We start from the raw sequence: 15101 nt of genomic DNA, 5'->3' as shown, positions 1-15101 counted from the left end.
ACATTCAATCATACTTGACGGATTAATGAACACCTACTATGTGCCAGATGCTGTGCAATGCACCTGGAAAGCAAGGAAAAAGGAAAAAGGACACGAGGCCCCTGTGGACCTAACAAAATGTGGCACTGACACCAAAGTTGCCGGTTTAATTTGTGACTGGACACACATATAGCCCCCAGTGTAGTAAAAGCGAGGAACAGGTGGGCAGAAATTAGTGTCCTTGTAGGACGTAGACCGTTAAGGAATCATGACCGCTCATCTCAGCCTGAAAAGACCAAATTAACCTGGCAGAGTTGGTGGAAGGGGGACCCCAGCAGAGGGACCAGTTTGTAGGCAGGCCCAGAGGGAAGGAGCCCACCTAGTTTAATGAACAGAGATGTCAGCGGGCTGCAGTTTGGTGCTGAAGACGGAGGACAGGGAAAGAGGCCGTGTAAGTGGGCCTGCCAGATGAGACGGGCCCTGCGCCCCAATCTAAAGCCTCCAAGAGCTTTAAGCAAGGGATGTGGATCTGCAGTGACTCTGGTTGCAGTGCTGCGAAAGGATCAGGGACAGCGGGGCTGGAAGAGGAAGCTGTGGAGACAAGCTATTGGCAAGGAGTGGGCACTTAAAACCCTGGGCAGGGATGGCGTGACCCAGATGGGACGGTAGCAAGGACACCGCAGGCCCGAAGACCCTCATCCAAGCCCTCTCCAGACCTGGCATGCGGCTTCTTTGTTCCATGAAACACACACTGGGCCAGGAGGGAAAACCAGCCTCTCTCCTCCACGCCCTCAGCCCTTTCGCATCCCCGGGTGCTCTCGCACGTGCCCTGCCTCTCGGCGAGGCCCTCCCGGGCCGCTGCGGCCGCCGCCGCTGCCAGCAGGTGGGCAAGCACCTCACTCGTCTTTGTTCCCCGCCCCCCTGCACCTCCCACTAATGGCGGCAGCTCCCTCTCATGGAGCGCTGAAGACGCGACTGCACGATGGGAAACCTCCCACGGCCCTAGCCGACCAAACCCTTGACACGAGCGGGTCACACAGAACGTGCGTTTCCACCGAGGGGACCCGGGGAGTCACGGGCCCCGCTACGGAGAGATTCCGGTCTGTCCACCCAAACCCCAGCTCCTTCGCTATTTCTGACCACAGGGCGCCTGAAAGCGGGCTCTGGGGACGTCCCGGCCAGGGCGCTCTCCCGAGGTCCACCCAGAGGTCACCCCCACCGGCGGCTCTGTGCCGCTGGGGAGGAGTGAGTCGTCAGGGCCGCACTCGCGGCTCACGGAGGCGGGAGGCGGCCACCGCGGCAGAGCTACTGTGGCCTTGGACTCCCATAAACCGCTACAGAGGTGAAGCCCCACACTGCCTTTTGACGGGCAGCTATTTATTTATTTTTTTTATTTTTATTAAAGATTTTATTTATTTATTTATTTGACAGAAAGAGACACAGCAAGAGAAGGAATACAAGCAGGGGGAGTGGGAGAGGGAGAAGCAGGCTTCCCGCTGAGCAGGGAGCCCGATGCGGGGCTCGATCCCAGGATCCTGGGATCATGACCTGAGCCGAAGGCAAACGCTTAACGACTGAGCCACCCAGTCGCCCCGACGGGCGGCTATTTAAACCTATCAGCGCAAAGTGGCGGCGACTCTCCGCCCAATCGACATTTTTTTTTTTTAATCTGAAGGAGCTGCCGTCCCAGAGTCCGTCAGCCCAATGGGAGAAGTGGAAATTTCCAGAAAGAACGGGACCAATGGGCGCGGCCAGCTCGGCCACGATTGGCGGACCAAGCAGCCAATCCCTGTCGCACAAATTCGCCCCTCCCTCCAATCGTGGAGCCTGGGGTGGGCGGGGCTTTCCGCGAGAATCCAATCCGGAGGCGCGGGGGAGGCAGGGCTGAGGGGATTACTCTCAACTGCCCAATGACAGAGAAGCAAAGATGATGGGCTAGACTTCAAGCCAATAGTAGGGAAGCACAGAATGCCCCCCCCAGGGGAGCGCAACCAGTGAGCAGGCGAGGAAGGGGCGGGATCCGGGGGTCCCGGCAGCTTCTAGTAGGTTCCAGAAGGCGGCGCGTGCGGTTGGGAACGCGGAGCGGACGGAGTCGATTCAACGGGGTTCCGGGCTGGGCTATGGAGCAGGTGAAGGGGGAGGGGCGGGCCGAGGCTCCGGGGCCGCTCGGACACCGGCCGAGGCCGAGCCGCGGGTGGAGGAGCGGGGCGGGGCGGGCGCCGAGCGGGGCGGCGGTCTGGGGCCGGCCGAGCAGCGGCGGTGGCGGCGAGCGCGTGAGGGCCGCAGCCCACCGGGCGGGAGGTGAGCAGTGTAGCGAGGCCGGGCCGCGGGGAGCGCCGGGTCCACTCAGTGCTCGTCGCTTGCCGGCTCGGCGAGGAGGGCCGGAGGGCCGGCGACAGTTCGGCCGAAGTCCGGCCCGCGGCGGGCAGAGAGGCCGTGGCTGGGCCCCGGAGGCCTCCCGGGAGGTGGCTGTCGGCTCAGCGGAGGGGGGCGGGGGGGACAGTGGTGGGGGTGCTGGGAGGGATGGAGGTGGGCGAGGGGCTTCCGTAGAGGCGGGGAGGACCGGCTCCACACCGGGGGACTCGCCAGCTGAGAGAGCCGGGATTCCCGACGGAGAAGCCCCCGGGGACTTGGCCACAGTTAACGTGGAGGAATGTGGGGAGCGGGGACGGGAATACACTGGAAGTAGCCAGTTGGGGGAAATACTACTTTTCTGCATCTGGAAGGGCCGGGATGGAAGAGCGTTGAGTGAAGGTTTGATGAGCGGCGGGCAGACTTCTTTGCCTGATGCAGGAAAGGGAGGGTGCCGCCAAAGTCCTTGGAACGGTTTCCATCTCTACCAGTGTTTTACAGATGCATGTGCCGCCCCTCCCTTTCTTCTTTCTTTTCGGTTTTGTGTGTATGTGATTCGAGAGTAACTCAAGACTGATATTTCTGGAAGGTTGGTTTCTGATTACACAAGGAGGAATTGGTTGCTGTAGAAAATCTAGGCTATGTAGATAAGCAGCAAGAAGTTACTTGTCTCGGCTCAGCATTTTTAGGGGACCGAGTTTGTAGCTGCTGGTGGTTGCTTTCAGTGGCTTCATTATATCCTCCGCGGCCTGGAGGTTGTGAACGGCCTGGAGAGATTTTATTCAGTTGGAAGCTGTTCATTGAAGTGTAGCGATTCATCTGGGGGAAAAACCGGCCCCTTGTTTTCGGTGTGATCTGCAAAGCCTAGTGTTGCTTTCTTCAGGTATAGCCATTGCTGCTTTGATCAAATCTGGAGCCTCTGTAGTAAATTAAAAAAAAAAAAAAAAATAGAGTGGAAATGTGGGGATGAATAAGTTTTTTGCTCATTTGGGATAATTAAGTTGTATCTGGGATTAAGTAGACTAAGGTAGAGACAAGAAAAAGATTTCTGGAGTGAGGAACATATTACTTAAAAATTTAAGAAAGGGGTTTGTCCCTCCGTTACCAAAATAAGAAAAACTTTTTATAGCGAGCTGCCCATTGTAGGTGAAGCGGATGTGCAGGGAGACTGAATGAATGACTAAACTCAGGGCTGCAACGTTCATGACTGGTGAGCTGGCCACCTGGCATTTTAACTCCAGATGTGTTCGAACCTACTGCTGAACCCATTCACCATGTGACTTCTCTGCATTTGGTTTTTATTTTCAACTGGGAGATCTGTATTCAAGTTGGACAGATTGGCGTGTTCACATTTTTTTTTAGTATCTTTCAAATAAATCCCAGGGTGTAATGTACTTTTTATATTAGAATCAATGCAGAGATACAACTGTGTAACATTTAACAAAATAGTGCTTGCTATTATGTTGCTCGTGGGCTGGTATTTTCTATTCTACTTTTAAAGTGCTGGTCACAGCCTACAGACTTGATTTCCTGACCTACTGCGGGTCAGTACTCTGTTTGGCAAATGATGTTTTGTAGGATAGGCAAGAACTTCATGGAACTGTTCTCAGCTGCATCTTGATACTAGCTGAGTTTTTAACTTTTTGCTTTGTGGTCTCCTTCCTGAGTTCTAAGATTTTTATCCTTTGCTGGATTTGGCAGTCTTTGAGTTTTTCCTTCTCAAGGTTGTCTCTCTAACATCTCTGGTTAATGGAGGGAAGTTCCCGATCGGTGTGCCTCAGGGTTCCAAAATCACTTGCATCAGTATGTAACAGTGGTGGGTCAGGGCTGGATGATAGAGTCAGAGAAAGAATGATTTGGTAACTTGATGACATGCTTGATCTCACCAAATGTGTTTGCATTTGAGATGTGGCCCCTCCTCTCTTGTAGGGCATCCCTGGTTAGGAGAAGCCCTCTAATTAGGACCATGTTTTGAATATTTGAGAGGATTGGAGATTAAACCACAAATAGTGTTTCATTTTTTTGCATACTCTGTATAATAATATTTAAATGCGGCAAAACTGGTTTGGGTGGGCTAGCTCTCACTCACTAAGGAACAGAGCAGTGATCTACCATGCTGTGACCTATCACCACACTTATGAATGGAAATAGGTTCTTCTCTGATCATGGGTGAGTATCTTGATGCTCCCAGAGAAGCCGGCGTGAAGCCTGTGGGTTGTGGAGCGTGTGTCCAAGCACACTTGGTTCACTTCCTTCGTGAATCCCTCTTCTGTGAGGAGCAACGCGGCCTGTGTTTGGTTTATTATTTGGGCTTCTTGGCATTGTAATGGCAAATAAATTTGTTTTTCTGTGAAAGGACCTCATGAGTGTGTCCTAGAGTGTGTCCTTCATCAGCCCTAAGTAGAGACTTTTGGAAGAGTGGCTGGAATTCTAATTAACACTGGAGCTAGTGGAGAGCAAAGGGTCAGGCTTTTTTTCCTGGTTACTTACTGTTTTCTGGTAGGTTCCAAAAGGTGTGGGAGATGGTAAATGAACTCATTAATGATTTCTCTTTTGGTTTGTAAAATAACTTCTTTGTTGGTAACTGAAGAAAAGTAGAAGTGCCACTTAGAAAATTGGGACCAAGCAAAGTGTGTTATGGAGAGAAAAAGTACATTGGCTTTTTTTCCCCCTCAGGTAAATGAGCTAAAAGAGAAGGGCAATAAGGCCCTGAGTGCAGGCAACATTGATGACGCGCTACAGTGCTACTCTGAGGCCATTAAGTTAGATCCCCAGAACCACGTGCTCTACAGCAACCGCTCAGCGGCCTATGCCAAGAAGGGTGACTACCAGAAGGCTTACGAGGATGGCTGCAAAACCGTAGACTTGAAGCCTGACTGGGCCAAGGTAAGCTGTGGGCGCACTGGGGCTCTTCGGACTTCACAGATATGCCTTCTGGTACGCTGTTTTTACATACTGGGCCCTCCTGACCTGGCTTGTTGTGTGTCCCTGTAGACGGATAGTTGATTACCCGTCCATTCTCCTCCCTGAGTGTGTTCCTCAGACTGATGGTACAGGTCGCCAAGTCTGAGATACCGTCCATTGTTGAGACGGGTCTTATCTCTTGTACTGCTGAGAGAGAAAATGCTGCCAAAGAAACGGACAGCCCTGGGTCGTAAGATAAACTGAGGTGGGGAGGGTGAGCATCTTTGATACTTGTCTGGATTCTTCGTTCTCAATCTTGGCATTATGTGCTCCTCCTCCTGTTCTTTGGTCCTCGCATGAATACCCGTTTTGTCCCATGAAATGTAGAACAGATTCTTTAGATTTCATCTTCTGGACTTACCTCTAGATGTCCTTTGTTTTGTATCCTTTTTTGCTGGTTTAAGGGCTATTCACGGAAAGCAGCGGCTCTTGAGTTCTTAAACCGATTTGAAGAAGCCAAGCGAACCTACGAAGAGGGTTTAAAACATGAAGCAAATAATCCTCAGCTCAAAGAGGGCTTACAGAATATGGAGGCCCGGTTGGCAGGTAGACACCAATACACTGTTGGGGTTTTTTGTTGTTTTTTTTTTTTTTTTAAACAGGGTTAACTTTGAGGCTCCCCGCCTAAATGTCAGGCTTATAGACTACAGGGGCATCATGGCTCAAGGGAACCGATTTCTAGTAACGTGCTTTCCTTTGTTCGGAACAGAGCGGAAATTCATGAACCCTTTCAACATGCCCAATCTGTACCAGAAGTTGGAGAGTGATCCCAGGACAAGGACGCTGCTCGCTGATCCTACCTACCGGGAACTGATAGAGCAACTACGAAACAAGCCATCTGACCTGGGCACGTAAGTCAAGGCAGCATGGTTTGTCTTTGGAAATGGACGTGGACATTGTGCTTCCTGGGATTTTTATGGTCGGGCATAGGGGGAGGAGGGTGTCCCTCACTCACACAACAGTGTTTCTGTCTTTGACTTTTCTCTAACGAGCGGTAGTGTTTGTTGGTTGTTTATATTTCTAGAAAGGGTCAAGGGGGACATACATCAGAATAATTTGGAATTTTTATTCCTAAGTTTCCATGCCTCTTCACTGCTCTACTCTAATTCTGATCTGGCACCCACCCTATCCTTTCCATGCACACCAGATGCTGTCTCTTGGTACGTTGGAGTGGAAACTTCTGGTTGAGAAGAGCGTCAGGTGTAAAGATGTGTTTCTTAAGTCGTACTGCTATCTGTGACTCCTGAGATGAGATGGAGTATACCTATAACTCATTCCTCTGTGTATCTTCTGCCTTCAAGAAATAAATTTGACAGTTGTTACCTCGTTTTAGATGGATTGTCGAAGGATAGGGTATTTCTCGGTGGTACCTCGTGGATAGTGCAGAATCCAGCAGTTTTTCTGTGGAGGAGAAGCTCTTGTATGCAGTCATCTGAGATTTAGCAGTCAGTGGGGGTTTAAAATTAGTTGTGAAGAATAATTGTGGTTTTCTTTTCTTTTCTTTTCTTTTTTTTAATCAATGCTAGGAAACTGCAGGATCCCCGGATCATGACTACTCTCAGTGTCCTGCTGGGGGTCGATCTGGGCAGTATGGATGAGGAGGAGGAAGCTGGAACACCTCCCCCACCTCCTCCTCCCAAGAAGGACACGAAGCCAGAGCCAATGGAAGAAGATCTTCCAGAGAATAAGAAGCAGGTCTTGTTTTTCCTCCTTATTGTCACACATTCCTAAACAACCTAGTCAGCCAGCAGTCCCCGTTAGGCAGGAGCACTGTGGGTCGGGGCGGCTGTAACAGTTTCTGAGCGTCCGGGTGCTGTTGTTACCAGGATGGTCAGTATGTTAAAAGGTTGACTTGCCAGGCGATTTCATGAGAATGGTGTAACTCAGAGACTTGCAGCAGGGGGCTGTTGGGGCAGGCCGGTAAAGTTCTGTGTGTGATCCTTGTCCTCGCTGGGATCCAGAGAAATGTTGTCTACACCCATCTAATTTAGGCTCCTGTTTTCTGGTCGGATGTGGTGTGTAGTTGAAAGTTGTCCACTTAGCAACACAGTCTTCCAGAGCAGGAGGCATGTGCTTACACGATTTTATTTCCCTTCTTATAAATGGAAACAGCAGATTGTTGCCAAATTTAGCACCTTCAGATGGGTAAGCGTTGGTTGTTCAGGGTGTCTCAGAGCTGGAAAAGGGCCCTATGATGTGGGTGGTAGCAGGCTATGCTGAAGACTGCTGCCACTGGGCCAGCCCCTTTTCATCCTGTCCCCACCCCCCTGCCGCTGTTCCCTGACAACTGAGACCCCCAGAAGGCCGCGGGACAGAAACCGACTTGGCACAGCCTCTCCCAGTAAAACCAGGCACAGAGCTGCTGTCCTCTTGGAGGTTGGTGCAGGCTGGAGAGATTTCCTCTCCCCCAAAGAAGCTCTCTGCTTTCTGATAAAATGCAGGAGAGTAGATGGAAAGGGGGGCACTTCAGAGGAAGTGGAGATGAAAGTTTTTAATTTTCTATTCCAACACTTAGCCCCTCACTTTTCAGTTCACAGCTGGTTGAGAAGATGCCGGCAGATGTGGTGACCTGTTGGTTGTACGTGCTGTACGGGACTGGGGGTAGGTCCCAAGCTCTTGCTCTCTCTGCCATCTGGGTTAGATTTGCTCAGTACTCCTTCCACACTTCATCTAGGCGCTGAAAGAGAAGGAGTTGGGGAATGAGGCCTACAAGAAGAAAGACTTTGACACAGCCTTGAAGCACTACGACAGAGCCAAGGACCTGGACCCCACCAACATGACTTACATGACCAATCAAGCAGGTGAGGCCCAGGCCGAGGGGTAAGTGCGTTGTCAGGCAGTCCTGGGGAGAGACAAGGGCTGACTCTTCCTTAACCATCCTGCCTGGCAGCCGTGTACTTCGAGAAGGGCGACTACAGTAAATGCCGGGAGCTTTGTGAGAAGGCCATCGAAGTGGGGCGAGAAAACCGAGAAGACTATCGACAGATTGCCAAGTACGCGTGACCTTCGGCGGTACCTCGAGTGGTCTGGAGGGGTCAATGTCCAAGACTTAAATTTTCCTGCATGGGGAGGAGGGTTGCTGGCCACACCACCTGCTCTGTTAACAGTGGGCTGGAGAGGAGGCCGCAGGCATCGAGACAAAAGGTGTTTGGAGGGCGTAGTGTCCCAGTGGTGATGGGGGCCTTATTTCTAGTTGCCGATGTCTTTTCTCTGCAGGAGCTGACCTTGTCCCTGCTCTGCCCTTAGCAGATTCTTTTTTGCTTGTTTTTGTCAGAGCTTACGCTCGAATTGGTAACTCCTACTTCAAAGAAGAAAAGTACAAGGATGCCATCCATTTCTATAACAAGTCTTTGGCAGAGCACCGAACCCCAGATGTGCTCAAGAAATGCCAACAGGTGGGTAGGGAAAGAATGGGGATGTTTTCTTAAGTTCTTATTCCTTATAGTTGCAGTTACTTAGTAGTGAACCTTAAGTTTTTTTAAGTAGTGTTTTTGGTCATTTTTTATAATGTCCTTGTCACATGATAGCACATAAGGAGTAACTCAGGTTGTTTGCTGTACTTTTTTATCGGCCAAGATTTAAACCTTCTGCTGAGGGTCAGTGCATTGAGTGTTATGGTTCTTATTGTAACTTAAGATTTTTTTTTTACCTTACATAACCAAAGTGTCATGTATTGTGCCAGTGGTCATAAACTATGGGGGGGGGGATTTTATTCATGAAAAGATTGGTCAGAAAAAAAATTTTTTTTTTTAAGATTTTATTTGAGAGAGTGCTTGCGCACACACAAATTGTGAACAGGGGCAGGGGGAGAGGGAGAAGCAGACTCCCTGCCAACCAGGGAGCCCCATTCAGGGCTCGATCCCAGGGCCCTGGGATCATGACCTGAGCAAAGTTAGACGCTTAACCGACTGAGCCACCCAGGGGCCCCAAGACTGGTCAGAAAATTGTGTTATTGACACATGGATCATTTTCAGGGGCTTGCTTGCCTTTTTTGTTTTGTGTGGGTTTTTTTGTTTTTGAGTGAGGGGAGGTGGAAGGGACAGAGGGGGAGAGAGAGAATCTTAAGCAGGCTCCACACCCAGTCTAAGCTGAAACCAAGAATTGGACGCTTAACCCAGTGAGCCACCCAGGCACCCCACAGTGTACCTTGATAATGAAGAATATGTAATTTTCTAAGTAATCTCTGCACCCAATGTGGAGCTTGAACTCACAACCCTGAGATCAAGAGTTGCATGCTCTTTGAACAAAAACTAAAATGTTGCCCACGGTACTTTTTGGAAATCAAAATCCGCATCAGGATTTTTCTAGTGCAATATTTATGTTCATGAGAGTTTAAATGATTATCCAAAGAATTATTTTTTCTTAGGCGGAGAAAATTCTGAAGGAACAAGAGCGGCTGGCTTATATCAACCCTGACTTGGCGTTGGAGGAGAAGAACAAAGGCAATGAATGTTTTCAGAAAGGTACATTATAGCCCAGGTGATGGAGCTTTTGGATAAGAGTCATCCAGAGCTGTCCTCTGTGCCTCGGCTGCCCGTGTGCTAAATAAATAGTCCCTGGTGTGGGGGAGGGTGGCTTTTTGCTTTCTAAAAAAGTTTCTTTTTCCTTTATCCAGGGGACTATCCCCAGGCCATGAAGCATTATACAGAAGCCATCAAACGGAATCCAAAAGATGCCAAATTGTACAGCAATCGCGCTGCCTGTTACACCAAACTCCTGGAGTTTCAGCTGGCGCTCAAGGTGGGCAGGTCTGGGAATGTGGAGCAGGCACTATGGTAATTGACCTGTACGTGAGGAATGCGGTTTTTTTTTCTTTTCCTATTTTCATCAACATTTGCTTGATGGTTTTACTTTGATCTTAGAGTCAAGGTGGTGGTGTGTGTATGTGAGTTTTGTAAAATGCAAGCCTGAAGTCTGCTCCGTCCTGGCTTGTGGAGTTATATTAGTGATTGGGAGTATTTGGAAAACTGGATCTTGGGGGCGCCTAGGTGGCTCAGTCTGGTTAAGCGTCTGACTTCGGGCTCAGGTCATGATCCCAGCATGCTGGGATCGAGTCCCGAGTTGGTTCCCTGCTCAATGTGGAGTCTGCTTTTTCCTCTGCCCTCTCCTTCCCCCCACTTGTGCACTCAGGCACGCGCTCTCTCTCTCAAATCTTTAAAAGAAAGAAAAGTGGGGGCACCTGGGTGGCTCAGGTGGTTAAGCGTCTGCCTTCGGCTCAGGTCATGATCCCAGCATCCTGGGATTGAGCCCCGCATCGGGCTCCCTGCTTGGTGGGGAGACTGCTTCTCTCTCTTTCTCTAACATTCTCTCTGCTTGTGCTCTCTCGCCCTGTTAAATAAGTAAATAAAAGGAAAAAAAGAAAAGTGGGTCCTTTTCCACTTTTCCTGATGATAGATTCCTTTTCCTTGCTGTTCTTGTTCTCCCCTTCCCCTTTTTTATTCTAACCTTCTGAGCGTACAGGTCAGTGGTCTCCAGTGCATTCACACTGTGTGCAACCCTCACCACCATCCACCTTCGGAACCTTTTCATCTTCCCAAACTGAAACTGCACCCTTTAAACACTGACTCCCTGTTCCCTCTCCCCCGGCCCCTCGCGGCCACCGTTCTGCTCTGTCTCTGTGAATGCAACCCCTCTAGGGACCTTCTGTAAGTGGAACTGGCCAGCGTGTGTGCTTTCGTGTCAGGCTCATTTCACTGAGCACCATGTCGTCTTCCTTTTGAAGGCTGAGTGCTGTTCGGTTACACGGACACGCCATGGTCCGCCTGTCCCCCTCCTCCGTTCTCCGTCAGCAGCACTGGTGGTTCCCCCCTTGTGGCTGCTGGGGTCCTGTGTCTGTGGTGGGGGGCATGTGGCCTCTCTTGGGGGGCCCCAACTTCAGTTCTTTTAGGAGAAGTGCTGTGTCACTGAGTAGTTCAAGGTTTAATTTAATTATTTTTATTCGTATATTTTTGGGGGGAACCACGGTATTGTTTTCCATAGCGGCTTTACCATCTGCCGTCACTTTTTAATTAGGTCAGTTAGCAGGTGTGCTGTTCTCGGTCACATTGGGCATGGTCAGGTGTAGTTCTGTCGACACCATGAAGGGAGTTAGTCTCCACTGCTCTCTTGAACACAAACTGTCCGGTGCTTCTATTGGCGATTTTTAAACCATTCTCTAGATGACTATCCGTGCTGATCAGTAGATGACTTTTTTTTTTTTTTTAAAGGTTTTATTTATTTATCTGAGAGAGAGAATGGGAGACAGCATGAGAGGGGGAGGGTCAGAGGGAGAAGCAGACTCCCTGCTGAGCAGGGAGCCCGATGTGGGACTCGATCCCGGGACTCCAGGATCATGACCTGAGCCGAAGGCAGTCGCTTAACCAACTGAGCCACCCAGGTGCCCAGTAGATGACTTTTAAAATGTTGTCCAGGGGGCGCCTGGATGGCTCAGTCATTAAGCGTCTGCCTTCGGCTCAGGTCATGATCCCAGGGTCCTGGGATCAAGCCCCGCATCTCGGGCTCCCTGAGCGGCAGGAAGCCTGCTTCTCCCTCTCCCTCTGCCCCTGCTTGTGTTCCCTCTCTCGCTGTCTGTCAAATAAGTAAATAAAAATCTTTAAAAAAAAATTAATGTCCAAGTCTGGACCACCTCTTTAAAAAAAAATTTTTTTATTTATATGTGTGAGGGGTGCCTGGGTGGCTCCGATGGTTAAGTGTCTGCCTTTGGCTAAGGTCATGATCTCCAGGTCTTGGGATTGAGCCCCATGGTCGGGCTCCCAGCTCAGCAGGGAGTCTGCTGCTTCCTCTCCCTCTGCCGAGATCTTCTCTGCTTGTGCTCTCTCTCTCTCTCCCTCTCAAATGAATAAATAAAATCTTTTTTTAAAAAAGGATTTTATTTATATATTTGAGAGGAGGGGAGAGAGAGCACGAGTGTGGGGAGGGGCAGAGGGAGAAGCAGACTCCCTATGGAGCAGGAAGCTATATGTGCCCGAGACCAGGACACCAGAATCGTGACCTGAGCCGACGTCAGACGCTTAACTAACTGAGCCACCCAGGCGCCCCAAGTCTGGACCACCTTTTGGGAAGGTGACAATGTGACCCATGCAGAGACCCCAGTACCTGAGTCCGTGATAGTTTTTGTTGTTGATGCCACTATCTTCTGGGCCCTTGTCTGGCTTAGGGGGACATCACTACTGTGGTACAAGGGTGACATCAAAGCCAGGTCGGTTCGCCTAGTGGTCACCTGTGAGGGAGAGTGGTACTTCCCCAGCCAGGAACCAAACCATTTCTGGGCTAGCTTTTTGCTGGAGTAGTTGGAAGTAGGCCTGGGTGTGAAATGATAGTGTATGGCATTTTTTTCCCCAGAATTTTCCATTTCATAGGCACTTCAAACAAAAACACCCGAACGCCTGTGTGTTCTCCACCTTTTTGAACGATGAGCATGGACGTGTTTTTGCCGAACCATTTGTGAAAGGAAGTGGGATATGTTTGGCACTCCACGTCTGAGCTCCTGAGTGCACTTTTATTTTCTTTTTTTTTTTAAAGATTTTATTTATTTATTTGAGAGAGAGAGAATGAGAGAGAGCATGAGAAGGGAGAGGTCAGAGGGAGAAGCAGACTCCCCGCTAAGCAGGGAGCCCGATGTGGGACTCGATCCCGCGACTCCAGGATCACGACCTGAGCCGAAGGCAGTTGCTTAACCAACTGAGCCACCCAGGTGCCCCCTGAGTGCACTTTTCCTGAAGTGTCATTAGCTCCTGGTAATAGAGGGACAAAGAGCGTAAGGCCGGGTGATGTGGGGCTCTTCAGATTTCCCCACTTAAACTGTGTGGTAAAGCCGTCAGGATCGAGGCCCGTGCATTTCATCTGGTTCGCGTGCATGTCCTCTTCCATTTCTCAAGCTAGAAGTTTCCCCACCTTTTGCGGATTTTTCCATAATCTCAGCTCTTTGAAGAGTCCAGGCCACTTGTCTTCTGTGGGGTGGTCCGTAGTCTGGATTTGTCGACCCTCATGGTTTCACTTGACTTGCTCTTCTCCCTCCTCTGCTGGGCCTTCTGTGAAAGGGCCTGGGTGCCTGGATTAACAGAAGCTCGGGATGCAAGACAAGGACACTGTCGTGGGTCTGGGCGAAGTGTTCAGTTATTCCAAATGATCAGTCTGTCTTCAAGCCTCACTTCTTCTCTCCTCTCTCCTTCCTAGGACTGTGAGGAATGTATCCAGCTAGAGCCCACCTTCAGTAAGTGCTTTTCTGCCACTCCTCCCCCATCCCTCGACACTGGCGCAGAGATGGAGAGTGGGAGAGGACGTGCTTGCCCCCCCGTTGTCTCGGGGCTGGTGGCCGTTAGGACCTAGCATCCGCGGGCGAGACGGATGTTGGGGTTCCCATGGGAAGGTGGAAGTGGCATCCTGCAGAGCTGCGTTCTGATGACGCCTCACCTTTCTCTGCAGTCAAGGGCTACACCCGGAAAGCGGCCGCCTTGGAGGCGATGAAGGACTACACGAAAGCCATGGACGTCTACCAGAAGGCCTTAGATCTGGACTCCAACTGTAAGGTGGGGCTGCTCTTGGCTGCCAGGGGGCTCTCTCCTGCCTCCATTTCTCCTTTGGGTCTTCTCGGTGTTGGTTTGCTGCTGCTTGCCTCTTGCCTGTTTCTCCGTCTGTCTGTCTCCCCCCTTCTCAGTTCCCTTTGTTACCTTGGCCCTGCTGAAGCAGCAAACTGGTCAGTGCTCACGCGCCCCTTTCTGGCTTTGCTGGGAGGCAGGAGGCGGCGGACGGTTACCAGCGCTGTATGATGGCCCAGTACAACCGCCATGACAGCCCCGAAGACGTGAAGCGACGGGCCATGGCCGACCCTGAGGTGCAGCAGATAATGAGTGACCCGGCCATGCGGCTCATCCTGGAGCAGATGCAGAAGGACCCCCAGGCGCTCAGCGAGTAAGTGGAGTTGGGGGAGACGGAAGAGGGGAAGGTGAGCTGCGAAGTGGCCCGAGCTCTGGGGGGGTTACTGTGTATGGCTTGCTTACAGCTGAAAAGGCGGGCCGCAGCTGGTGAGCTGGAAGGGCTTCGTGGCTGTGTTTGCCCCGATCGCTTGAGCGGTCTGTTGGAAAGACCAGTTTTGCAGGGAGAGCGGCTTCGGCTTCAAGCTGTGTCCGCGGTTCGTGCGGGGCGGGGCGGTGCTGCCCACGGGCCAAGGCCTCCGCAGAGCCGTCTTAGCCAGGACTCCTGCTTGGCCGCCTCCTGTTGGGCCTTCCGCAGGGTTTGCATTGGGGTTGCTCCAAGAGCAAATAAGACCTTTGTAGGTTAAGTCTCGTGTCTCATAACTTTGCTTTTTGTTCATTAGACACTTAAAGAATCCTGTAATAGCACAGAAGATCCAGAAGCTGATGGATGTGGGTCTGATTGCAATTCGGTGATGACTTGCTCATCATCCCCTTCCCTTTGCCCTCATGTGGAAAGAGGAGCTGGGACCGCAGCTAGCAGCGCGGAGCAGAGGGGAGAGCAGGGGAAAGTGAACAACTTCTCTCTATATATTTATATAGACCTATGTGGAAGATACAGAGACTCGTATTCACGTTACTCGCACCGCCGCTGCCTCTGGGCCCTCCCAGCACACGCATGGTCTCTTCCGCTGTCCTCGGGTTCCCTGTTCCCTTCCCTGCCCTCAGTCGCCGTCTCAGCTGCTCTCCCATAGTTGGTTATTTTTTATTTGGGGCAGTGGGCATGTGTGGGGAGGGGAGGCTCTTCTCCCCCAACCTCCGGGCCAGCTGTCTTCACATTGTTAACTCCACGTGCCCTTCTCCAATAAAACAAGCCAGTCGGGCGTGGTTATA

The 15101-nt window shown here is 51.0% G+C and overlaps 1 protein-coding gene across 1 annotated transcript; it reads left to right on the top strand.

Moving 5' to 3' along the window:
- The first annotated feature begins 1983 nt into the window (after positions 1-1983).
- On the top strand, positions 1984-15101 carry STIP1 (stress induced phosphoprotein 1). The gene is made up of 14 exons (XM_081797936.1): positions 1984-2108; positions 5008-5217; positions 5700-5841; positions 6005-6146; positions 6822-6990; positions 7970-8096; positions 8186-8288; positions 8570-8690; positions 9662-9758; positions 9911-10035; positions 13471-13507; positions 13720-13823; positions 14033-14205; positions 14612-15101. Exons 1-14 carry the CDS (start codon positions 2100-2102, stop codon positions 14682-14684), a joined length of 1632 nt encoding a protein of 543 aa, XP_081654062.1. The 5' UTR covers positions 1984-2099; the 3' UTR covers positions 14685-15101.

This window comes from Leptonychotes weddellii, chromosome 11, assembly GCF_054177405.1.
Source record: "Leptonychotes weddellii isolate Sample4059 chromosome 11, ASM5417740v2, whole genome shotgun sequence".
NCBI lineage: Eukaryota > Metazoa > Chordata > Mammalia > Carnivora > Phocidae > Leptonychotes > Leptonychotes weddellii.
This window is presented reverse-complemented; position numbering and strand designations above follow the sequence as displayed.